Source organism: Phyllostomus discolor, chromosome 12, assembly GCF_004126475.2.
Source record: "Phyllostomus discolor isolate MPI-MPIP mPhyDis1 chromosome 12, mPhyDis1.pri.v3, whole genome shotgun sequence".
Taxonomy (NCBI): Eukaryota; Metazoa; Chordata; class Mammalia; order Chiroptera; family Phyllostomidae; genus Phyllostomus; species Phyllostomus discolor.
The window spans coordinates 31,384,735-31,410,566 of NC_040914.2; the positions used below are offsets into that span (position 1 = coordinate 31,384,735).

General features: G+C 54.9%; 1 protein-coding gene across 2 annotated transcripts in view; it reads left to right on the forward strand.

Annotated features, from left to right (window-relative positions):
- The window catches only part of HERC2 (HECT and RLD domain containing E3 ubiquitin protein ligase 2), a 191,887-nt gene that overhangs the window by 116,276 nt on the left and 49,779 nt on the right, over window positions 1-25,832 (forward strand). For both annotated transcript variants that reach the window (XM_036012745.1, XM_036012744.1), the window contains exons 44-59: window positions 1,119-1,262; window positions 3,404-3,546; window positions 5,974-6,241; window positions 6,383-6,519; window positions 7,310-7,408; window positions 9,154-9,322; window positions 9,439-9,564; window positions 11,003-11,111; window positions 11,227-11,366; window positions 15,524-15,714; window positions 16,579-16,684; window positions 16,772-16,863; window positions 20,163-20,338; window positions 23,111-23,222; window positions 24,564-24,645; window positions 24,749-24,892. In XM_036012745.1, coding sequence (XP_035868638.1) covers window positions 1,119-1,262; window positions 3,404-3,546; window positions 5,974-6,241; window positions 6,383-6,519; window positions 7,310-7,408; window positions 9,154-9,322; window positions 9,439-9,564; window positions 11,003-11,111; window positions 11,227-11,366; window positions 15,524-15,714; window positions 16,579-16,684; window positions 16,772-16,863; window positions 20,163-20,338; window positions 23,111-23,222; window positions 24,564-24,645; window positions 24,749-24,892 — 2,238 coding nt within the window. The remainder of the gene's footprint in view (window positions 1-1,118; window positions 1,263-3,403; window positions 3,547-5,973; window positions 6,242-6,382; window positions 6,520-7,309; window positions 7,409-9,153; window positions 9,323-9,438; window positions 9,565-11,002; window positions 11,112-11,226; window positions 11,367-15,523; window positions 15,715-16,578; window positions 16,685-16,771; window positions 16,864-20,162; window positions 20,339-23,110; window positions 23,223-24,563; window positions 24,646-24,748; window positions 24,893-25,832) is intronic.

A 25,832-nucleotide genomic window follows, 5' to 3' on the forward strand; every position in this document is an offset into this window, starting at 1 on the left:
CTGGCGGTGGCCGCCCCGGTGTATTCTGAGCGAGCGTTTGGGGATGAGTCGCTCCCACCCGCTCCCTGTGCACCCGTGGGGACGTTTGCTCTGGGACCCGCCTTGCCTCACACCTGTGGATGGTGGGTGGGGACCACTGGGGCTCGAACTCCTGCTCCCTGTCTGGACCCCGGCCTCTCCATCTTCCTCACCATGCTCCCGAGTGCACTCTGGGCCCTCTCCTCCCCGACTGTCCTCCGCCTGTGGGGAATCCTTGTGGCACCACCTCCAACTCCGGCTCCCCCTGCCCCATCTCCTTGAGTTCCTGTTTCCCCCATCGCTGTGATGGCTGCTGTGGCATTGGCGGTGGTGACTTCCTTCAATTCTGAACCTCTAGTTCTCTGTGCTGGCTGGAGGGCGCACACACCCGTGTGGAGTTCAGCTCGCCCCTCCCCTTAGCTGGTCACAGGGAGCAAGCCCGTCTGCCCGGGAGTCAAGCTGGGTGCCTGAGGGCCACCTGTGCTTCTTCCGTCCCCTGCCGCCCCTGGCCTCCTGTGTTGCCTCCGGGGACTCTGGCCTGGCCTGCCTGGGAACACCACTGTGACAGCTGCGCTCAGCTCCTTGGGTCGCCTGCGTGCCGGGCACTTCCTCCGCCCGATCCCTGGTGGTTTGCGGGCACTGCTCTGTCCTCCAGTTAGACAGAGGCTGGTCTGGGGAGGGTGGCCGTCCTGACGAGGAGGCAGCTGTGGGCAGGGAGTGTCAGCCAGGGTGCCCAGGTGGCACCCTGGGTAAAAATTTTAAGCCATTTGGGAAACGTTGGACTGTACTGAGAATAGCTAACAGAGTTCTGTGTTAAACTGTTTGTTTAATCCTTAGCCTGGCCCACCGAGGTAGTCGTATGGGGAGCAGGGAAGGAGAAGACCAGGGAGGCAGGGGAGCTCTCCTGAACCCCCAGTCTCAGCCCTGGGCCCCCCAGGCCACGGGCCCCGTCTCAGAGGCAGACAAGGCCTCTGTTCCTGATGGCTCGTGGCCCGGTCAGCTGGTTCCCATGGGGCGGCCCTCATTTACACGGCATTGCAGCCGCAGGGAGCAGTGCCCACACGGGGTGCCAGTTTCCACTGAGCCCTGTCCTCCCACAGGACAGGTGGACCTGGACCTGCTGAGGAGCCAGCAGCTGAAGCTGTACATCCTGAAGGCAGGCCGGGCGCTGCTGTCCCACCAGGACCAGCTGCGGCAGATCCTGTCCCAGCCCGCCGTGCAGGAGGCCGTGGCCACGCAGACAGGTACCTTGGCGAGGAGGGCGGGCGCTCCACGGTGGGGAGCTAGAGGTGGCTCCTCAGTGTACGAGACAGGTGGGCCAGAAATGCAGACTCTCGGGCTGTACCCTGACCTCAGGGTGAGAGCCTGCCCCGCAGCAGGGCCCTGGGCGCTGGTTCGGGGCCCGGAGCACTGCCTGGACTCCTTGCTCCTGGGGCTGGTGTTGCTGCTGCCCTCTGGTGGCTGTTGGAGGAAACGTGTGTACTCCCTGTGTGTGTGTCCACTGACCTCTGTGTGCCTGCTGACTGCAAGTCCCCTGTGGGAATGCGCCACATGTCGAGGCTCGAAGACACATTTGCAGACGCACATTGCAGCTTTTTGGGTGGCCATGTTCTGTCTCGAATCCAGAGACGACCACGTGCCCGTCACCAGGAGTGCGTCTGTGCAGTGGAGTACTCAGTGCAGCTGCTGCTGGTGGTGAAACTCACACAGGCCCGTTGCCATGGGAACAGGAACAGACAAGCACGTCTCGGGGTGTCCCTGTTTGTGGTTGGGCTGTAGGTTTATCTGCTCACTGAGACACTGACCAGGGAACTTCAGCTGACTTTCTTTAAACTTTCAAAGTGACTTCCATTTTCTACAATGAGCTTTTTGAGCAGAAAATACCGAAGCCATGAAATGTTTTTTAATTATCTGTGGAAAGACAGTGTGCTGAGTATTATGTGAATAAGACAGTTCTTGTTTGTGCCCCTTACTCTCTGCGGTCAGGGTGGGTGGGGACTCGGACCCAGCCTGCTCTGTCCAAGGCCAGTGCTCCCAGATGTGTGCACACAGTTCCATGGATGTCCTGGGGACGCCAGGAGCCTGGGGCTGGGGAGGGCTCTGAAGGGTGTGGCAGACCCTTGGGGCAGGGGACCAGGGATCTCTGGTGGGTGGAGGGACTGGGAGGAGCTTGGGTTGTGGGTGACTCTGGGAAAAGCTGGAAACTCCCGAGATGTTCTGTGACGGGGGCCCGGGTGAGAGGCAGGCTCACGTGGAAAGCTGTGGCAGGACCCACGGGGGAGGGCCGACACCAAGGATGAGCAGTTGGCTGGTGAGATGTAGGGGTGTTTGTAACAAGCACCCCCACGAGGATCGTGGGGGCAGGAGGATCGCTTCTCTGCCTGGCGAGAAGGTATCTCCCACAGGAAGTGTGGAAAAGGTTCCAGGAGGCATGGACAGTGTAGTCTTTTAGATGAGAAACTTCTGGAAAAGCAGTGAGAAGTCTAAGGTGGCTGATATTTCAGGCTTGTTTCAGGGAGGCCAGTGAGGAGTACCTCTAAGAATGTGGGAGAGTCCCGTGGGGTATGGGGCGTGGGTATTGTGAGTTCACTTTAATGTGCTGAGTGGGAGGTGAGGCTGACCAGGGGGCAGGGACCTGGAAGGTAGCCCAGCACGGTGGGAGGTCAGGCCCCAGAGCCTTGGGAGTCCGGCCGGCTGGCTGCCGTGTGGTCCCCGACGCGGTGGCGCTGAGTTGGGTCACAGCCCGAGGAAGCGCCCGGCCACCTGGTTTGGTCCCATTTCATGGGGATATATTCATGTTGTCTCTGGCCACTATCTCTCTTCAGTGGCAGACCATATGGCTGATAACTGTGAACTATTTACTCTTTGGCCCTTGAAGGGAAAGATTTCCAGTTAGAGGATTAGTGGAAGTTGTCACCAAACCAACCCAGCCAGCCCAGGTGCTGCGCAGCCGGGGCTGTGGCAGACTGGGGCGTTGGCCGCCTCTCGAGGCTGTTCAGTGGGAGGCAGACAGACAGATGGCACCTGAGCATGCTATGAATGAGGGCTGGCAGGGGGAGCCAGGGCTCGGAGCATGCACTCGGGGACGGGGGGCCCCAGATGGGCGGCTGAGCAGTGAGTGTGCCGGCGGGGGGGGGGGGCGGTGAGCAAGGTGGGAAGGGCTGGTGCGAGGGGTTGGGGCTCGAGCCGGCTCCAAGGACACAGGTGCCCTGACGAAGGGCTCAGCTGAAAAAGCAGGGGGTGGGAACCTCTTCAGAGGCTAGTTGTGGACATCTGGGCCTTGCAGGTTTGCCTTGTCTAGCGCGTGAGGGGACAGAGGTCCTACCCACTCAGCACGCCTGGTGCATTATCGTTAATGCCACGCACGTTCTGTTTTCCGATCCAGATGACGGCGCAGCTGCGTCCCCGGACCTGGGGGACATGTCTCCCGAGGGGCCGCAGCCCCCGATGATCCTCCTGCAGCAGCTGCTGGCCTCGGCCACCCAGCCGTCCCCTGTGAAGGCCATCTTTGACAAGCAGGAGCTCGAGGTACTGCAGTGTCCCCGGCGGCTCGGTCCCCTGCACGGCGCTGGGTGAACGTTGGCTTCTTCCCTGGATGTGAATGTTCTTGCTCATAGAGCATTCACGCTCAAGAACATTCTTGCTCTATGTTCTTTTTTTTTTCCTTTTTTTCTTTTCGGTGTCTGTGCCTCGTGTGGCCCAAGGACAGGCTCTGCCCCTGTGGAGCTCAGGGGCCTCCCAGACATGTCGTGGATTTTAATTGACGTGTCACATTGGTTCTGAGTTGTAGAACATCATCATACTAGTTAGAGAGTGGAGGAGTTGGAGTTCAGCCTCATTGTGAATTATTTAAAAAAAGGCTACTTAGACTCAGCATGGGTTAGTGCTCCAATATTCACAGAGGGATCTTTTTCCAGGGAAGGTTGCTTGGGAAGGAGGTCATTTGACCTGTGAGGGTCGCACTGGCTTGCTTGTCCCCTCAGTCCAAAGCCTTTCTGGGACACGCTCCATTACCGCCGGGTTCTGGGCCCTCACCCCCCTCACTCCCCCCCACCCCGCCCACCTCAGCACTCCCAGCTGCTTGGCGGCCGAGGCTGTGGGCGCGTGTCCCCAGAGGAGATGATACGTGATCGGGTCTGGGGTGGCAGCTGTCAGGGCCTGAGATGTGGGGAACTCGATATGTTTAAAAAGCCTTCTTCCTGCTTAATATATAAACAATTCGGAGAAAATAATGAAGACAGAACAGCTGAGGTGCCCAGCTTGGCAGGCAGAACACGCCTGGTGGAAGTCCTCAGTGGCCAGGGCCCTGCGGGCGGGCAGCCAGGGTCCAGAGGGAAGGGCCGCTGCCTCTGGCCGCCCACAGGGAGGCTGGCGGCAGTCCCCAGAGCGTGGTCGCGCCCAGGGCCGGGGGGGGCGGGTGAAGGTCAGACGTGGTGCGTGGGGGGCATTCAGTGACCGGCCAGCCACTGCTTAGGTCTGTAGAGCTCCAGGTGGCAGCAGTGGCCTCAGCGTAGCCGCATCTCCAGGCAGCTGCAGAGACGGACGAGGACACTGGGCGTTGAGGAGGAGGGTGTTGGGCAGAGTGCACCCCGAGTCATGCTGGGGGTCCCCCGTGGTGGGAAGAGAGGAGGAGAGGAAGGCAGAGTGAGGGTCCGTCCTCTGGGGACTGGGAAGGGCTGTTGTCCCGGAGAGCACGTCCCGTGTCTGTCTCCCGTGGTGGTGGTTCCGCGTGGCAGGTCTTGTGCTCTCGGCCTGCAGGGCCGAGTGCTGTTTCCCCGTGGTCCTCACCGAGAACCGCGTGCCTGCGTGTGCGTGCTCACCCTGCGCCCCTGGGCTCGTGCTTGTGTGCCCTGCCTCTCTTGGCTTGATTTCTGCCCCTGCCCCTCGCAGTTTGGGAACCGCTGACTGTGGCATTCCTTCCTGCCCTGCACGCCCTGTTCTGGTCCACGTCTGTCCCCGCATGGCTGGCAGATGTGCAGTGAGGTTCCATGTGAGGCCATTGCTCGTGGTGTGTCGGCGTGGCCAGTTGTGTGCATCTCCCGTGCTCCACACTCTGAGGCACGAGCAGCTGTCCCTGAGCTTCTGGTAGTTGGGTCACATTTCTCTGTTGCTGATTCTGACGTTGGGGCTGCTCTCGCGGTCTTTTCTCTCGGTTACACTCCATTCCTGGCTCAGCCTCCTCTTGTACCTGACGGTTTTCATAGCATCCCAGGCATGTCGAGTGTTGCATTGTAGTGGCTCTGGGTTCCATGAGCACCGGGTGCAGGGCTTGGGAGTCTATCTTGCAGACACTTCGGTACTTGGCAGCCCTGGGTCTCTTCCCAGCCCGTCTCTTCCACGCTCAGTTTGATCAAACAGCGCCTCGAGGGTGCCTGCGACGGAGGCCAGGCTGCGGGCAGGTGGCGGGGTGGGAGGGGGCGCTGTGTGTGCCGGTGGAGGGGACGGAGCTGCCCTGCCCAGCCCCAGCACCTCGTTTCCTGGTGTGGTTCCCTCACTGTTCTTCCTGCCTCGCCCACAGCATGGTGCTTTGTCCTCTGCGCGGCTGAGAGAGAATTGGGTGACACATGGGTCCCGTGTCATCTCTGGCTCATTGTCCAGAGAGGGGGAGCGGGATGTGGTAGGCACCGCTTCGTCCTGAGGGGGGACCCCCTCCCTACCCTGGGCCCCTCACTTTGCCTTCACGCCCTCAGCTCACGCCCTGCCCAGCGCTCAGGGCGGCTGCTTCTGCAGCCTTTTCTCTAGAGGACATTGCGAACTGGCTAAATTCCCAGGCTCTGTGCGTGCCAGGTGGCAGTTCACAGGCCATCGTGCTTTCCCTCTGCACTGAACTACGAGAGGCGCCTGTGTCGGGTTGCACCATCCTTTTTCAATGCGCACGCGAGTCGGGGCTCCCCGCATGTCACGGTTGGCAGGCTGCAGTCGCCTGTCCTCACATCGCCGCTGTCCTCTGCTCAGGCGGCCGCTCTGGCCGTGTGCCAGTGCCTGGCAGTGGAGTGCACGCACCCGTCCAGCCCGGCGTCGGAGGACGGCAGCCCCAGCGAGGCCGCCACGCCCGTGCCCGCGCCGCACCTGCGCCCCGTCCGAGCCAAGAAGCGCAAGCAGTCGCCGGCCCCCGCGCCGCCCACCGTGCGCCAGCTCATGGAGATGGGCTTCCCCAGGCGGAACATCGAGTTTGCGCTCAAGTCTCTCACCGGCGCCTCCGGGAACGCCGCAGGTTTGCCAGGTACGCGCCCCCCTCGTGGGTGCCGCATGGCGGTGTCTGCCTCGTGCCCGCAGGTGCAGCCAGCGATGCTGGTGTGTGAGGGCCGCAGGCAGGTGGGTGCCGTGGGGCTACTATAGGTGTGCTGTGTGTGCTCGCTCGCAGGTGTGGAGGCCCTGGTGGGCTGGCTGCTGGACCATGCTGACGCGCAGGTCACGGATCTCTCGGACATGGACACGGGCTCAGAGGACTGTTCGGACGAGGAGGTGATGGAGGAGTTCGACGACATGGCCTACGCTATGGTCAGTGCTTCCATGTGTGGGCCCCCGCACCCGCCTGTCCTGTGCCGGGCACCTCTGGGCTGCTCCAGGGGTCTCTCCACAGTCCTACTGGGCATGCAGGGGCGCTCTGGCTTTAACACAGACCCTCGCTCCCACATCTGATGGGGTTGGGTAGGCATTAGAAAATACTGTACTAAAAAATTGTGCTTTATATGACACCTTGACTTCTGATCTGAGTAAATTCTTTTGTGGGATTCCTTGGGAACTGCCTCAGGAATTTTCTGTACTTTCAGTTTCTGAGACTCTTTCTGCTTACTGTGCTATTGCCGTTAATCTTACTTAAATGAAGAATTTTAGCCCTGGCTGGTGTGGCTCAGTGGATTGAGTGCTGGCCTGTGAACCAAAGGGTCACCAGTTCAATTCCCAGTCAGGACACATGCCTGGGTTGCTGGCCAGGTCCCCAGTAGGGGGCGCGCAAGAGGCAACCATGCATTGATGCTTCTCTTTTTCTCCTTTGCTTCCCCTCTCTCTAGAAATAAAATCTTTTTTTAAAAAAAGATGTCTAAATGAAGAATTTTAGCTGTTCAAATGTATTTAGAATTAGTTGTTTCATCTTCTCAAGGTAGACCTTATCCATGAATAAACCTTTCCCTGCTCGGAAAAAAAAAAAAAGAAAAATTTGTAGGGAAAAATATGGTAAATATTTCATGCTTTACATCTTAAGATTACGTATGTCACACACTTCTTTCTTTTTGAGTGGGTTTATCTGGTTCACCATTCTAAAAAAAAGTGTCTGTCTCACCCTCTGCAGTCCACCAGTGCTGTGGTAACCGAGAGCCAGACTTACAAAAAGCGGGCAGACTTTTTGAGCAACGATGACTACGCTGTGTACGTGAGGGAGAACATTCAGGTGAGTCGTGGCCGGAAGCGGGAGCCTCACTCAGCCCTTCAGGCAGCCAGCATTCCAGCCTCTCGGGACGTCAGTGGCCGGAGAGGGGGGCACAGGGGATCCCTGTGTCTGGAGACGGGGACCTGGGAGCTGAGAGTGGGGGGTTGGGGCCGAGACAGAGCCAGAGAGCAAGCAGTAGCTGGGCCACTGCGACGTGGCCACAGCAACGTGTGCTTCCTGGTCAGCCCCCCATCGGATGCTTTTTCAAGTCCGTGTCTGCTTGCGTGTGTCATTCCCATTGCCTTCTAACTGATAAAATCTAGTTGTGCTTGTCATGTAGTCCTTTACTCACTTAAACCCTTTCTTGTGCTAATTCTTTTGTGAGGTCACTCCAGAGAAAACCCCCAAATCATCTCATTTTCTCCAGTAGACATGTCAGTATGTATTGCTAACAGAGAAAGGATTTTTTATTTTATTTTTTTTACTTTTGTACATTTTTTATTTTTATGTTTTTTCGATTTTATTTATTTATTTTTAGTGAGAGGAGAAGGGAGGGAGAAAGAGAGGGAGAGAAACATCAATGTGTGGCTGCCTCTTGTGTGTCCCCTACTGGGGACCTGGCCTGCAACCCAGGCATGTGCCCTGACTGGGAGTCGAACCAGCAACCCTCTGGGTCACAGGTCATGCTCAATCCACTGAGCTACAGCAGCCAGAGCAGATTTTATTTTTAACATGATATTACTGTTACCAAAATAAACACTAACTCCTTAATACCATCTCATATCCAGTGCTTGCTCAGATATTCCCAGTGTTCTCAAAAATACCTTTTTGGGGGACTTAAAAAAAAAAATTCAGATACACGATCCAGCTCATACATCTCACATTCGGGCGATGTGTCTCTGAAGTGTCTCCTAATGCAGACCAGTCTCCCTGCCTTCTCTCTGTTCATGCCGTGTATCTGTGGCGGAAGCTGTGCCAGCCCACCTCCTCCTCCCTCTGCGTGTTGTGCGCATGGAGTGATGGCTGGGGGGTCCAGCCCCAGGTGGCCTCTTAAGCACGAAGGCGCCACAGGGACCCACCTGCAGTGTCGCTGGGCTGGGTCTCATCCCTGACTCTGTTGGCCTCGTCCGTTCAGACTGTCTCTCTCCCTCTGTTGTCCCTCCTGGTGCTTCCACAGCTGCCAGCACCCTCGCCCGGCCCGGCCCGGTGTGTTGCTGGGTAGCGATTCTCTACCTGCTGTCCCTTCCGAGTTGTTAGCTACAGGTCTCTCTTCTTTGAAGAAAACTTCAAAGAAGAGAGACCTGTTCTCTCTTCTTTGTTTTCCTATCAACTCTGGTTACTTTTTATAACACCATTTCTATAGGAAAGGCAGGATAGACGCTTTGTTTTGTGTTGTTTTTCGTTTCATGGGTTTTCTGAATGGCCGATTGCTGCCCTGGTCCTGACGAGGGTGGCCAGAAGCTGGTTCTCCATCTCTGAGAGGACTTCCTTGGCCCATCTGGGTTTGCTGAATCTCAGTCATCGCCCCCTCGATCAGGCCGCTCTCTGGAGTGGGCACGTTTCTCTGCGGGTGCTCCCTTGCTTTCTGGCACCAGTGCATTTCGGCCTCTAACAGCGAGCCCAAGGCTCTCCAAGGAGCCCTGGTGCCCCTTGTACACAAGGGCCTTGAGTGCCACCCCCCATCAGGAGTAAAACCGTGACTTAGTGGCAGTTCCTTCATCTGCGCTGTGCGCTGGGCCACATCTGTCCCTCGCTTTCCATCCGAGGTGGGGATGATGGTGCGGTGCTGCCGGACGTACGAGGAGGTGTGCGAGGGAGACGTGGGCAAGGTGATCAAGCTGGACCGGGACGGGCTGCACGACCTCAACGTGCAGTGTGACTGGCAGCACAAGGGCGGCACCTACTGGGTGCGCTACATCCACGTGGAGCTGGCAGGTGAGCCGCCAGGCGTGCGTGTCCCCGGCCTTCTCCCCGTCTCATGGACTGTCTGGACCAGTCCATGAGCACTCTGGAGTGCTCACGGCAGCGCCTCTGTCCTTGGCCCCCCGCAGGCTACCCCCCGCCCAGCTTCCCTTCCCACATCAAGATCGGCGACAAGGTGCACGTCAAAGCCTCGGTGACCACGCCGAAGTACAAGTGGGGGTCCGTGACACACCAGAGCGTGGGCGTCGTGAAAGGTAAAGTCTCTGCGAGACAGGACTCCCAATTCTCAGCTGACAGGACCTCCCGTTTTTGTTGTTGTTGTTGTTTGTTTGTTTTTTTCTCAAGGTCAGAAAAGCAAGTGTGCAGAACACCTCATGATAGATAGACAGTGTTCTGTGGCCGGTCAGTGCCCCCCACACAGGAGCGCACCTGCAGCTGAGGGAGGGGTACTCACGCGCTGTGTCTCGGGGGCATGCGCGCCCTGGAAACCGGGGCGTTGCCTGTAAGGGGCGTCCCAGAGGGCTCGTGGGGTACCCCTAAGAAGGGGTATCTTAGTGAACATCTTGGAAGAATGGAGCCGGGGAGAAGTCAGGGTTGGCAGAGGAAGCCGACATGCGTGCCAGCCGGGGCTTCTGGCTGTTGGGGTGTGGGCCAACTGGAACTGGAGCAGACACGCCTGGGTGGTTTCGTGTTCTCCGTGGTCCCGGGGGCCTGGTCCGATGGGGCTGTGCGCGTGCTCCGCCCAGTGGCCTGCATGTGGACCAGCTTCCTCTGTCCGGGACCATTTTTCTCTTTTCCTTAATGCTCAATAAAAATTCAGTACTAAATTTAACGGAAATGTGCAAATGGTGGGAATTAGGAACCTGGAAACACACACTTCTCCTCACTTCACATTTACCATGACGCTGAGAGTTTAGGTCGGACAGGTAGTGTGCTTTCAAAGGGGCGGTACGTCCATGGTAGCAGCTGCCTGGGAAGGAATTACACGTGCGTACGCCGCAAGTTTATCGTTAGACTCACGTAGTGTCACAGAGATCCCGCCTTCTTCCGTTCTGTTCGAGCCTCGTGGGAAAGTCCCTCCTGTCCCACGGCAGTGGAGGGGCTGCCCGGGGCGGGGGCGTCTCTCAGTTTCACAAGAGCAAGTGGCTTATCGAACATTTCACTCGGGGTTCACATCTTTCTTAGGAGATTATTCAAAGCTTTACAAATCGAACCAAGGGTAAAGGGTAAAAGTCAGAACTTGGCTTAGAGGTAACGAACTGCTTGGAGCAGCACTGGCTCTCATCGGAGGGCAAGAGACGTCTTCACGTCATTAACGTGATTGGCGTTCCCGGAGGTCCTGGTGGGTGACTGACGTGGTGTGATCACAGACCAACCCACCTTACTGTGGAAAAATTGAAGCATCCGAAAGTAGAGAATAGAGTCGAGTGAGCCTCCCTGTACCGATGGCCGGGCCTCCACAGTTGTCACTGCTGGCCCAAGTCTCTCCCCGAACCCCCACCCCTCACCCCGTGACCCTTCCTTCTGAGTGTGGAGTTGATCCCCCAGGTCAGGGCCTCGAGTCCCCATGTGTCTCTCTGAGACGGAAACGTTCCTTGGGACACGCAGGTCACACGGCAAGGTATGGTTTAGGTTATACTTCAGGTTCTTGCTAGTGACAGACACGTCTCAGGCGGTTCTGCTCTGTCCCAGCTTTCAGTGCCAACGGGAAGGACGTCATCGTGGACTTCCCGCAGCAGTCCCACTGGACGGGGCTCCTGTCCGAGATGGAGCTGGTGCCCAGCATCCACCCCGGCGTCACGTGAGTCCCCGTCTGCCTGTGGCCGGGTCTGCCTGGGCGGGGTGGCTGTCAGTGGAATGACGTTTAGTGAGCACCTCCTCCTTTCCTTAGCGACTCACGGCTGCTCTCCACGCAGGTGCGACGGCTGCCAGATGTTCCCCATCAACGGGCCCAGGTTCAAGTGCAGGAACTGTGACGACTTCGATTTCTGTGAAACATGTTTCAAGACCAGAAAGCACAACACCAGGCACACGTTCGGCAGAATAAACGAGCCAGGTACGGCGGGACAGTTGTGTTCTTGGTGAGGTTGTTGTTGTGACAGCGAGGCGGTGACTTTGCTCTCTGATGGTCACGTTCAGGCAGCGGGCCCCGCACAGAGGGTACCATGAAGCTCGGAAGAGGGTCCCACCTGCCTGATGACTGGCTTTCTTTCAACAATGCGGGGCCACGGAAATTGCTTGCTTGTCTCTCCATAAAGAACGTTACGAAGACCCCAAGTAGCTAATAATGTGGTTTATTGCGTGGGTGTGAACTCGGATAGATAGAGAGCAAGTCTTTTTCTTTGTATGTCTTCTATATTTTTTTTTATTGTGGCAGAATTTATACAACATAGGCTTTGCCATTTTAGTCATTTTTCAGGGTACAATTCAGGGATCGGTACACCACCGTCTCTACTATTTCCAAAATGTTTTCATCGTTCCAGACAGAAACTCTGTACTCGTTGAGCAAAAAGGCCCCTCATCTCCTCCCCCAGCCCTTGGCAACTTCTAATCTGCTTTCTGTCTCTGAATTCGATGCTTCTAAGTGTCTCCTAAGTTGAGCGTCAAACTCATTCTCACTGGGGGCCACATCACCCTTGAGATTGCCTTCAGAGGCTGAATGTAATTTTAGGGCTGTATACGTGTAACTACTCCTGAACAGTTAAGCAAGAGCTCGGTGCTGCCGCCGGGTAGAAACAAGGTGCCGGGCCGGATAAAACAGGGTGCCGGGCCGCATTCAGCCCGTGGGCCTTGTGTTTGCCATGTGTGTCCTAGATGAAACCGCCCACATTTGTCTCTTTGTGACGGCTTCTTTCTTTCTTTCTTTTTTTAAGATTTTATTTATTTATTTTTAGAAAGGGAAGGGAGGGAGAAAGAGAGAGAGAGAGAGAGAGAAACATCAGTGTGCGGTTGCTGGGGGCTGGGGGCTGTGGCCTGCAACCCAGGCATGTGCCCTGACTAGGAATCGAACCTGCAATGCTTTAGTTCATAGCCTGCACTCAATCCACTGAGCTACGCCAGCCAGGGCATGACCGGCTTATTTCACGTCGAGTTCTGCTTCCAGGGCTCATGCACATGGCAGCATGTGTCAGAAATCCATTTCTTTCTCATATTTATGTAATGTTCCATCATGTGTATACACTGTGTTTTGTTCCTTGTGTATGTTTTCACGGTCACTGGGTTATTCCTACCTTGTTGCAGTCAGGGGTGACGTGTGCACATTCCCTACCGACCCCTGGGCGTCCCTGCTCTCAGTACTGGGGTGGAGCTGCAGGGCCTCGGGAGGAGCTGCCGGAGGCTCTCCCTGGCGCTGTACCTTCTTCTGTTGCCCCCGGTGTGGAGAGGCTTCCGCTTCCCCCACAGCCTCAGCAATGTTTATTTTCCTTTTTTTCCCATTACAGCCATCCTAATTGATGATTTTGATTTGAGCTTTTCTTTTCTTTTATATTGTATTTATTTATTTTTAGAGAGAGGGGAAGGGAGGGAGAAAGAAAGGGAGAGAAACATCAATGTGTGGTTGCCTCTCACACGCCCCCTACTGGGGACCTGGCCCGCAACCCAGGCAAGTGCCCTGACTGAGAACCGAACCTGTGGTCCTTTGGTTTCTGTGCTGGCAGTCCACTGAGGCACACCAGGCAGGGCTAGATATATTTCTTATACATTGTAAACAGTTTTAAAATGTTTCTATGTAATGATTTTTGTCTATTATTTGGATCATTTAGGTATTTATATTTAAGGCAATTGCTGATGTTTTTTATTTATATTGAACAGTTTCTCAGTATTTGTATGTGTCCTCTCATTTCCTGGCTCCTTTTCTCCACTCTGTCTTTGGACCAATAATGGTTTTTACTATAACACACTTTTCTTTGTCTTATTAAAACCTATTATTTAGTGTTTTATCTTCCTCCTAAGCAAGGACCTTAGATCCCTTTAACTTTGCCCTTGTTCTGATTTAAATGATCATGTTTTAAAATTTTACACATAATACATTTTTAAAAAAGATTTTATGTTTTTTAGAGAGAGAGAAAGAGAGAAAAAGAGGGAGAGAAACATTGATTTGTTGCCTCTCATAGGCACCCCGATAGGGGACCGAACCTGCAACCAGGCATGTGCCCTGTCTGGGAATCAAACCCTCAACCTTTTGCTTTGTGGGATGATGCCCAGCCCACTGAGCCACACCGGTCAGGATACACACATATAAGGCATGCAAGGCATTAGTATTTATTGCATATTTGTTCAGATTTTTTCTACATACTTAACACTGTAATTTTTCTGTTCCTTCCTGCATCTTTCACTTTCCACCTATTATCATGTTCCAGCCACCTGAGGAATAGCCCTTCATACTTTACTTTTCTGTGGCTATGAATTCTGTTTTTATGTTCCTGAGAATTTCTTTGTTTCTCCTTCATTTTTGAAAACTGTTGTGCAGCGAGGTGTCTGCCAGCACTTTGTGCACACTGCTCCACGGTTGCTCAGGTCACGTTATTTCTGTGGAAGCTGTCCGAGGGGGTGACTGCCGCCCCGTCCACGCCGGTCAGTCTCGGCACTGCCCCTGGCGCTGCCCCTGGCGCTGCGTCTGAGGTGGTCTTTCGTGTTTCCCTGACACACGTTTTCCGTGTGCGTAGACCTGTGCTCCGTAACATTGTCTCTTTGGGTCAGTGGGGCTTTTTATTTATTTTGTGTTTCATTTATTTTCCTCCCCACCCTATGGCAGTATAACTGACCCACAACGTCATGCGAGGTAAGGGGTTCAGTGTGGTGACTGGGTGCATGGGTGCGCTGCAGACGGACCCCCGCGGTCAGACTCGTGAGCTAACACCAGCGTCACCACGGCTGTGCTGGACAGGCTCTCTCTCCTGTACGCCTTTCCCCTTCCTGTTCACGCTCTCTAAACTTCCGCTCCCCAGTCTTCATTCTGGGTGTTTTTTACTCATTGCCTTTTCATCAGAGTGATGTCTGCTAGTAAACCTGTTCCGTGGGTTCTTCGTTGGGTTACTGGAGCACTTCTAGTCTTTCTGTTGTTTCTTAACACAGTTTCTGATTCTCTGCCGAACTATTCGGTGTTTTACTTTTTTGAACATTTAAAAATGGAGTTGTTTTAAAATCTGCATCTTGTAACTCTAACACCTGGAGCACCTGTGGGTCTGTCTCTGTTGTCTGTCCTTCCGGGTGGTTTTCAGTCACGGTCTTTGGAGTCCTCTCGTACCGTTGTGTGCTGGACGTCATATTCAAAAATTATTTCTCGAATCAGTTTGAGGCCCAAGAGATCTCTCCAGAGATCAGGGGGAGGGTCGGCCTCTCTGGTAACTGGGATAGGGAACTCTCTAGGCTTCCCTTGGTCCCGTGGCACCCAGCAGTGTGGTTTCACTGGAGCCGGAATTTGCAGAAACCGTCAAACGGCCCTGCACAGTCTGCCCTCCTTCTCGGGCTTCTTCCCGCTGGGATCTCAGCCCGAAGTCTGCATTTCCTGTGGTCACCGCCCCCCTCTGGTGGTGGGCTCTGGACTCCAGCTCCTGGCCTACTCCCAGACCCCCCACCCTGCGTGAGACCCCCCACGAGCCTATCGAGAGTACCTGCGGGTTCTCCATGGAGAGTGCCACATGCCCCAGGGAAAAGCAGCCTCTCACCCCCAGCGCAGCACCCCTGGATCCCTCCTCCCGCCTTGGCCTCCCTCGGACCCTCGAGTCCCAGTCCCATTATCCTCCGCCACCTCAGTAACTGATGGTCCCGAGATTCCTTCACCCTTCAGTGTCTGTCTGCCCCTTGCAGGCTTCCTTGGTGGGAGGAGTCTTCAGATTCACCCCCAGTGGAGGAGGAAGCCCTTTGCACATTTGTTTGTGCTTTGCCTTGTAAAGGCATCTTCAGTAGGAATGTCCCCTGTACGCACAGCCTCTGGGCTCCTCCCCAGCTCTGTGTCACCTGCCCCGGGCGTGTGCCTCTGGGTGCTGCCGGGAGGGCCACGTGGCACAAACCACAGCAGAGTGTGAACTTCACCTCCTAGCGGCTAGAGAGCGTCTTGCCTGGGTTTTTGGGAAGTCGTTTTATTAGCTCCTTTCGGTGTGAGAGCTTCAGCGTTGCCGTGCAGGAAGGAGCTCATCGCGGCATGAAGCTCTTAGCGTCTCGGTCATGAAGGCCCCGCCCCGCTGTGCTAACCTGTCTGGTCCCCACACACAGGGCAGTCGGCCATATTCTGCGGCCGGTCCGGCAGGCAGCTGAAGCGGTGCCACAGCGGTCCGCCCGGGACGCTGCTGGACAGCTGGTCCCGCATGGTGAAGTCCCTCACCGTGTCGTCCTCTGGGAACCAGGCCTCCCGGCTCATCGACGGCAGCGAGCCCTGCTGGCAGTCGTCCGGCTCGCAGGGGAAGGTAGGGCCCTCCGTCCTCCCTCACCTGTCGGCCCCCCACCCTCCCCCTCACCTGTCGGCCCTGCACCCTCCCCCTCACCTGTCGGCCCTGCACCTCTCAGAGCTGCAGGTAAACACTGGAAACCTACTCGGCTACGCTGTGACGGCCCCATCGGTCCTCATTTTGTACTTTAGCTCATTAATTACTTTAACGGTGCCGTCCAGTTTTTATCCAGTTTTTGTTGTCAGAGATTTTAAACAGCACAGGTGACAGGTTTTATCTCACCGACCCGTTAATGAGTAAGGTGCTGTCTTTACTCCCCATTGTGAGCATCTGCTTCAGATTCCGCTCTCGTTAGAAATGTCTCTCGTCCGCCCTGGCTGACCTTGGGGATGTTACTGGGTTTGCATGTACATGTGGGGTCCCACACTCTGGACATGCAGGTCAGACGTGGGGCGAGGGACTTTCTCTCCACCATGTGGACCCCTGTGCCCCCTGTTCGATAGCTGAGCGGGGTCCACCCTGGGTCCTGAGAAGCAAGTGAGGGAGTGGAGGAAGAGCAGCCGTAGCTTCTGCCAGTGCAGAGGCGAGTTTCCTCTGCCACACCCTGTGATGTATTCTCGGGCTTCAGTTGCTTCTATTTTTTTTTTTAATCTTTTAGAGGAGAAGGGAGGGGGGTGGAGAGAGAGAAACACCAATGTGTGGTTGCCTCTCATGCGCCCCCTACTGGGGACCGGGCCCCAGGCATGTGCCCCGACTAGGAATTGAACCCTCCATCCTTTGGTTCCCAGGCCAGCGCTCAGTCCACTGAGCCACACCAGCCAGGGCTTCAGTGATACTGTTGTTGCAGCTGAAATGTACTAACTGAGAATTGTTTTCTTTAAGCACTGGATCCGTTTGGAGATTTTCCCCGACGTTCTCGTTCACCGACTGAAAATGACCGTTGACCCGGCGGACAGCAGCTACATGCCCTCCCTGGTCGTGGTGTCAGGTAGTGTGTGCATGCGTTCAGAGGCCCTCGTCTGTCGCACAACAAAACCTGCCTGTCTAATCCCCTCTCCGCCCCCTTCCCTTCCAGGTGGGAACTCCCTGAATAACCTGATCGAACTGAAGACAATCAACATCAACTCCACCGACACCACCGTGCCCCTCCTGAGTGACTGCACGGAGGTAAGTGGGTGCGGTGGTGCCCCCTGCTGATGGTTTGCAGATGATGATGAGCTGACCTCTTTGACCTTTTCTGTGCGGATACTGAGCCCACCCCACGCTTTGCACTGTATTCACTTTAAACTTAGGCATGTGAACCACTGTTTGTGAGATCAGCTGGAAAGGGAAGCAGACACCTTACACCCTCCCTCTGGTAAGAAGCGGCCGCAGGGTGTCCGGCTGAGTTGCGAGGAGGCAGGCGGGCTGCTCTGTGCACCCAGGGCAGCGTTGTCCTTGACCGTGTCTGTCTGTGCGCGACGGTTTTCTGGGACCACACGCCACATCGCAGCTGCCGTTTTGTTTGCACACCTCCTGGCCGCCAGTGCTGGGCTCATTGTGAGGCGCTGAGCTGTATTGGTTTTGATGGGTGAGAAGGGGGTTTTCCAAACACGTCCAAGTGTGTGGTCTCTCTTGAAACCGCTGTCTGAGACGCTCGATGAAGGTCCTTTTAAACAGTGCCCTGTGTCACAGAGCGGCGAGACCGCCTCTCACATCTTTCCACATGGTGTCAGCATCGTGGTGATAAATACATTTAAAGTAATACAAATTATGATGGTTTTCTGTACTGTCAATATCATTGTCTCGTGAGGACAGTACTTGGTGAAATGATACTGGATAAAGATTTCAAAGAATTGACTTTTATTTATCTGATATTCAGTGAGTTTATTTTTAAATGAGTAAACGAAGTTCAGCAATCATTATTTTTTAAAGATTATTTATTTTTAAGATTTTTAAAAAATGTACTTTTAGAGAGAGGGGAAGGGAGGGAGAAAGAGAGGGAGAGAAACATCCATGTGTGGTTGCCTATCGCATGCCCCCTACTGGGGACCTGGTCCACAACCCAGGCATGTGCCCTGACTGGGAATCGAACCAGTGACTGTAGGCTGGCACTCCATCCACTGAGCCACACCAGCCAGGGCTACCATTCATTATTATTTTTACTTTTGGTCTGTGCAGATACAGGCAGACAAGGTGTGTTAACATAAAGGAAGCTGATCCACAGTGGTAGGTTGATTGTTCAAGGGTGAAGGGTTGGTAACTTGCGTCTGGAGTTGCTGGGATGCGCCAGCTCCTTTCCCGAGGCCCCAGAGTTGATGGTCCAGCCTTCTGTTACCTGGAGGCTTGTTGTTTTTGTTTATTTTCTTTTAGTCTTCAGCAAATAGAATTGGGGGCAACCAGTCATTCCTGAATGTCGTTGAATCGTGTCCTGACGTACTGTCTGTCGGATTAGTTAATGCCAGTGGTGTTAATAGATGAGTGTATTGGCAAACTGTTAAAATGAAAGATACTACTGAGTTTGTCTGGAAAAGGATACTGAATTTTAGTTCATTTTATTTTATTAACACTAGGTAACTAAATACTACTTGTCTAATGTATTAATTATAGTCCTGAATATTTTGGTATTTTAAGCAAATCAACAGCTACAGAGTTAGTTAAATCAATGATAGAGATTATTATTCTTAAGTGATGCATTAACTTTAATCCAGTCAACTTTCAGACAGCAACTTATTATAGAATATTTGCTGAGTATAGAATAGTGTATATCACGTGTACGAGATGTAGGAAGCATCTTGAATAATCAGAAAACTCGTAACCTACTCTTCATCTCTCCGAGCCACTCGAGAACCAGAATAGCCCTGGCCAGGGGGCTCAGTTGGTTGGCTTGTTATCCCATACACCACAAGGTTGTGGGTTCAATCCCTGGTTGGGGCACGTACAGGAGGCAAGCAATCGATGTGTCTGTCTCACATTAGCGTTCATTCCTCTCTCTTTCTCTGTCTTTCCCCCCGGCCCCTGCCTTCCTCTCTCTCTCAGCTCAATAAAAACATACCCTCAGGGGAGGACTGAAAAAAATAAACAACCCAGAATATTACCATTCTGTGAAGCTACCGGACATTGTAGCATTACCTTCCCTATAAAAAAGGCTTGTATGGGGGTTTTCTACCACAACCAGGAAGGGAAGGTATGCTGCATTCTCCATGAACCTAACGCCAGCTTCAACAGTTATCAACATGTTTGCAAATCACGTTTCACCATCTCCCTCCATCTGTCCCCTCCCCTGGTTTTTTCCCTTCTGGACGCTTCAGAAGCAGGTCCCCAAAATGCCCTTATTTCAGTAGCATGTGCTTGAGCATTCCTGTCTCATAAGGACTAAGCAATGTGGCTGCATCGCCGTGAGCACGCCTCGCCATCACTGATGTCCCGTGTTTCCCGTCCGTGTTGCGGTTTCCCAGACTCCGCATTCCTGCCCACTTGCGGTCCGTCGTGGGAAGCGTGATTCACACGATACCTGCGCTTCCCACTTCACTGAACTCTCAATCCTCTGGCCTCTCCCTTGCCAAGGAGAGAAGGAGACTGGGTCTTTCCCTCCCGTGGAATTTCTCATTTCTCAGTCTGTGTTACGCATCCCGATGGTTTGGTCGAGCTCTGCCTCCTGTGACATCGCAGAGAGACCTGCGGTCTGAGCAGGTGCCGAGGAGAAGGCGCTGCAGCGTGTGCGTCCCGCTGTGTGGGTCTGCTCGCGGGAAGTCCGGGGGCCGAGGGGGCAGCGCCGTAATGCCAACACGGCATAGGGGGCGGGGGTGGAGCCAGCTTCCACCCGCGGTGGCAAAGGCATCACAGACAGGTTGTCACTCCTCGGGACCCCAGTTTGAAAAAACCAGCGACGCAGAGATGCTGATGAGGCAGTCCGATCGCTGGCGGCGTGTTGGGTGGTATGAGGGGACCCTGTTTCGGCTGCGGTGGCCGCAGCGTGGAGGTATCGTCTGCATGCCCCTAGTTCAGTGCTGCTTGCCACGGTTTCTGAGCAGCCCGCTGCCTGAACTCCCTGAGGATAACCCACACCTGAGCACGATCGGTCCTGCCTTCATGGCTGTTCGGCTACGTGATGGAGTCACAGGGCTCTTCATACTGTTCACTCTGATTTATAGATACTCACATATTTTTGTTACGCTTTAAAAACTATGGAGGCTCTGTGAACTTCCTGACCTTGATCTTCTTCCTTAATACATCTTGGTTCGAGAAAGCTTTGAGACAGACAGGTTCACAGTCGCACAGTGAGGCTTCAGAGTGTTTCATTATTGTGAGGAAACCCGCGTGAGTCCTGCACCCTGGGGTGCCAACCCTGCTCCCACGGCTGGACACTTCCTTGCTGGCTCGACGTCCCCGGGACAGACGTCCGGGAGCTCTGACGTTGCACGTGCTCCACGTGTGTAGCGTCCCGCCCTCCTCAGCAGTCTGCAGCTCACTGTCTCTGTGTCCAGTACCACAGGTACATCGAAATCGCCATAAAGCAGTGCAGGAGCTCCGGCATCGACTGCAAGATCCACGGGCTCGTCCTGCTGGGGCGCATCCGCCCGGAGGAGGAGGACCTGGCCGCAGTGCCGTTCCTGGCGTCCGACAACGAGGAGGAAGAGGACGAGAAAGGCAGCAATGGGAGGTGAGAGGTGCTGGGTTCTGCTGCTGCTGCTGATTTCCAAACTGGCACTTCCACATGCCAGTACTGAATCGGGTGTCTCCCAGGCAGAGGAGACAGACACCCGTGGGAACGGTAGACACGTGTGGATGGGCTGGCACGAATGATCATTCGATTAATTTCAGGGACATGTGGAGTGTAGGGAACACGTTGTGTTTAGAAAAATCCCATTAAAAACGGGAACTGGATGTGTTTAATTATTCTACTTGAAATATCACACCTAATACTTCAGTACATGTATCCTTGTTTTTTCTTCATCTGTTCCTAATTGTGTTTTCCTGTGGACGTGGTGTGGTGTGGGTACGTTTCAGAGCCTTCTTTGCTAAGTGTTTTATGGCTCACTTTTGAATTCAGGACATGTGCTGTGATAAAACACACGTGGCAGAGTTTCCCAGGCGGACTGTGTGGAAGCGTGCAGCCCAGTGGCATCACACACACTCACGCTGTTGCTGCCGTGGCCTCCTGCACCCTGGTGTGGGCTGTGAAGCGTCATCGGGCGCAGGGTCTCCCAGGGTCTCCTCCCCCAGTGCACTCCTGTGTCCTCCCCCGAGTTGGTGACTGGTACGGGCATGCGCTCACCATGTCTGTGGGGCGCCTGCCGTGGCCTGGCCCTGTTTTCTGTCTGTGGGTGCTGGGGGGCGTGGGGAGCGCACAAAGTGGGATCAGAGAGGCTCACACACAACCAAGTGGCCTTGCAGCGACCGGCGGGCAGGAAGGGGGAGCGCTCGGTGCTCTGAGGCTGCCCAGGAGCCTCAATGTGTTGGAACATGGAGAAGTCGCTCCAGAGGCAGACCCCGGGAAAGGCCGGTTACCAGAGCGGAGCGGGCGGGACGGGTGTGTCTGGCCGAGGAGCAGCCTGCACTGAGGACAGGGAAGGCCGGCTGGGCTGCCGGGTTTGCCTGCGTTGGCTCCCGTGCTCCGGTGTGGATGCGGGATTGACGGGGAGGAAGGGCTGTCCGAGCCCCGCTTGTCCCCCAGCAGCGAACAGCGACCCTCACCCTCCTCGGGTAAGTTGTCTTTTCCCAGTTAAGTTGCTGAAAATGAAATTGCTGGGTCAGAAGGCAAGCAGAGTCTGTCGCTGCACGTCGCAGATGCGCTGCACGTCGCAGATGCGCTGCTGAGGGGCGCTGCGGGCCCGGCCTGCCACCCGCCGCTGCTCTCCTGCATGCGGCCTCAGCTGTGTGTCTTCTGCCAGGAAAGTGGCTCTGTGTCACGAATGGCGAGAGCTGTGGTTGTGCTCGAGGGATTTCTCAAGGGCCCTGTGATCGTGGGTCTGGGTTCTGTCTTGTTTTATTCCGAAACCTTTGCACAGCTGTTGGAAAGGGAAGTGTGTGTGACACCACCATACCTAGAATCGGTGTAACACTGTCCGGTACACTTCAAACCAATTGTAGCTACGTACATGAATTAAGGAAAACGCCAGTTTACTTAAGTAAATCATAGAGTTTTCATAAGGGAAAGGATTATAGATTAGTGCTTTCTTCCTCAATAGCTATTTCAATGAACTGGGCAAATGTGATCAGTACGTGACCTGTGGATGTGAAGTAACCAAAAACTCACTGATGACATTTTGATCTAACAGACTACAGTAACAAAAGAACTTCTAGATATTTGAATGTAATTCCTTTTCTGTGGGGTATCATCCATTCGCTGATAACTGGAGGGCTAGTGGGTGGTCCAGGCCATCTTCCGTGGGGCAGCTCCTACCTGAGTTGTACCCACGGCCCCATTCCAGCTGGTCGATGTGCAGGTGGCACCAGTCACTGTATGTCCGGAGTAGCACTCCTGGCGTCCTGTGCGTGTTTTCAGCTAAAAACGTGTTCTGAGATGTTTTAGGTAATTGCAGTGTGCATGGGCTCACTCTCCAGTGCCCTGTAGCCGATGAAAGAGTTTTCCTATATATTTTTAAAAGTCAATATTAAAGAAACCTTACACATCTAGAACCTGCTTAAGCCCTGGGCTTCCATCCTGGCTTACCAAAGTAGAACAAAGCAAGCAAAAGCCAGGAACAACACGCGGAAGAAGCACGTGGTCAGCACCTGGCATCAGACCATCCACCTGGGAAATGCAGCCCTGTCCCACGCACTTCATGGTCCCCCAAGTTCCGGACCAGGAGTGCTCTGTTGATGAGGCCTGCAGCCCACTGTGGGCAGGCAGGGGGAGGGACGGACAGAGCAGGCGGTGGGAGGAGCCTCTGATCGGTGGGGCAGGGAGGCAGGGCCTGAGCCTGGGGACAGTGAAATGGAAGAAAGTGGTGTTTTGCGTTAGAGTGCCTCAGAGGTCACATTGCGACATGTGCTACATTATTTCTTCTGGGGGTGGGGAGAGATGACCGGACACAGTGCCAGCCCCAGCGGTGACTCCTGGGCCACTTAGCCAGCGTTCTGTGCAGTCACACCTTTGTATGTGTGTGTGTGGGGGGGGGGTCAAGGTGACGGGCAGGGGCCGCTCTGAGCCTGCACACAGCCGCTGGGTCGAACATGGTGTGTCACAGAAAGGTCGCCACCCAGACAACAGGGGGAAATGACACTTCAGTGTTAAAAGGCAGCAGGCGGAGCCTGCGGAACATTAATGCCCGTGTTTGCTGTGGGGTTTGCTGTGGGCTTTACTGTGCTAAAACGATGCAGAAGAGTTCTCGTGGTGATTGGCAAACTGGGCGCATGTGTGGTCGCTTTCCTTTGGTTTTAAACATGTCTGAACGCTGACGGGCTCTGTCCGTGTCCCTTCCCTCGGCAGCCTCGTCAGGAAGAAGGCGGCGGGGCTGGAGTCGGCAGCCACCATCAGGACGAAGGTGTTCGTGTGGGGGCTGAACGACAAGGACCAGCTGGGCGGCCTGAAGGGCTCCAAGGTACGTCCCCGCGGCCGCGCTGCCCTCGTCCTGGAGGCCCGCCGAAGGGCCAGCCTCCCCTACGACGGTTTTCAGATCCGCTCTCCAGAGTAGTCCTGCCGTGGATGCACAGGCTCTGCCAGAGTTCGTTTCGGGAAAGCCTCCGTTTTGGGCAGATAGTGCGCTTTAGGTCTAGTTGCATTATTACTGTGTTATAAACGAGAAGATCCAGTTTTGAAAAGATTTGATGAGCACATAGAAGATAATTATAGTCTGTAACTGTGTTGATCTTGCCTTCAAAACGTGCACAGTTTGCTCACCACAAACGTAACAGCAAGTAAACGTGCAGAGGTGAGCGCGATGTGATTCAGGGACTCGCTGCCACAGAGGGTGCATCTGAACGGGCTAGGGATCCGGTGTCCCTTCTGTTTCTCAGGGTCTCTCCCCCGGGGCGTCACGAACCAGTGCCTGCCATTCCCAGTGCCGGGGGCAGTTCCTCTGTGACTTGATTGTCGCAGGGTTTCTCATCACCTGTTTTGTGGGGATGCTGAGCAGGAACATTAGAACATACTTATTTTAGCCTGTTCTTTCAAGCACGATGCATTTATATCTTTATTTGCACGTCCCTTGACCCACTCAGAGGTGGGCAGGGGCAGTAATCCTTGAGAGCTGGTCATGGTGGTAGGGGCAGCTGGGGGGTTCCGAGGACACGCCCATGCTGGCACATGCCCAGGAAGGAGAGGTGTAGCGCCCCCTAGGGGCTGTGGTGCAAACCTCTGCCACCCTCGCAGCGACTGTTAAGACGGTTCCTGCCGTGGGAGTGGGAAGGGGTCCCTGAGGGCTCTGAGAATTTTAAATAAACTCATATGCATCGGAACGGGAAATTTAAACTTTCTAGAGATGCCAGAGTCAGTAAGAATAAGCAGGACATGACCTGAGATACAGTGTACTTTCTCAGATGTTTGTTTGAATCTTTACAGTACATGCGTTCATCTTTCACCTGTAGTTACAGACGTGTTTAAACGTACCATGTAGGGAGACCAGGTCCTTGTCCCAGCATCCCCATGTCCTAGTCCTAGCGTTCAGCAGTCACCAGCAGATGGTCACAGCTTCGATTTTATTTTCTACACACCCTGCCCCTGTTCATTGTAGAGTAAACCTCAGCACCTCATCTCATCCTTAAAACACTTCAGTGTGTATCGCTAAGAGAAAGTAACCTCTGGTTAATGTCATCATGCAAATTAACAGTAATTCCTTGTGTCATCTAGTAAGACTACTTGTAATTTTAAAAGTGTAAAGGAAACGTCTTTTTTTCTCCCACTGCTGTTTCTCCCTCTGCTGTCACGGAACATCCTGTTCCAGATAAAGGTGCCCTCGTTCTCCGAGACGCTGTCTGCTTTGAACGTGGTTCAGGTGGCCGGCGGCTCTAAAAGCTTGTTTGCAGGTACGGTTGCTCCAACGTTAACATTTCTGAGAGTTGTGCTTAGTGCTGAGAAACAGTTGTTGTGCGTGAGAAGTGAGACCTGTCCCTGCTCTGCTTCCTGCAGTGACCCTGGAGGGGAAGGTGTACGCCTGTGGAGAGGCCACCAATGGCCGGCTGGGGCTGGGCATGTCCAGCGGGACCGTGCCCATCCCACGCCAGATCACGGCGCTGAGCAACTACATGGTCAAGAAGGTGGCCGTGCACTCAGGTACCGGCTCGGGGCTGCCACCCGTGCTCCGCCAGGGACCGGGGCCCCTCTGCCAGTGATGGCCCCCGGGGGCGGCTTTCAGTCTGGGAGCCCTGGGCTCAGTGTCACAGCCAGCGCCTTTGAAACCTCCCCGGGTTGTGCCTGGAGGTGTACGCTCTGTCCGGGAAGGAGCCTGGAGCTGCCTTTAGGTTCCCAGCGTGCGTGTGCACCCCAGTGATGAGAACAATCCTTTCAAAGATCACAGGCCTTCCACTTAGCAGACCCGTCACAGCACCCTGAGAGGTCCCTGCAGACGGGAACTGATACAGATACAAAGCCTGGCGTGTGCCTGGGCTGAGGGGCTCAGCCTCCTGGTGGGCGGGGTCCCCAGCAAGGTGTGCGCTTGCTTTCCCTGTGAACCCCTGAGGGTGGGTCTGGGGCCTGTATGGCAGCTCTATGCCCAGGTGGAGCGGACCCCCCAGTCCACCCTCACTGACAGCCCCCCACACCTGAAGCTCTTTTCTACAAGCCGCACTTGTCTCTCGTCTCTGTCTCCATCCTCTCTGGGCTGAGGGGTCTGGGAAGTGTGGTTTCTAGCTGAGCACCTTGTTGTTCTCTTACCTGGGTCCTGTGGTAAGGAACCCGGCGTGACGTGTGGGGGAGGCCTGGGGGCCCAGGAGCTGGCAGGGACGCTGGGGACCCTCCTGCAGGGGGTGGGGGGGCTGGAGATGGGTTCTTGCTGGGGAAAGCCTGGGCTGACGTGTCTGGGAAGAGCGAGGTACTCCACTTACACGCGGTTGCGTTTGGCCTACATGGGTCCCGGCTGGGGGACAATCCTCACAGGCTCGATTGCCCTTGCACCTGAGGGTTTGCCTGATAACAGGCGTCCTTCCTCCTGAGTGTCCTTCTGAAAGTCGATCTTGACGGATTTCACCTAGCAGCAGTCCCGTTAATAAAGGAC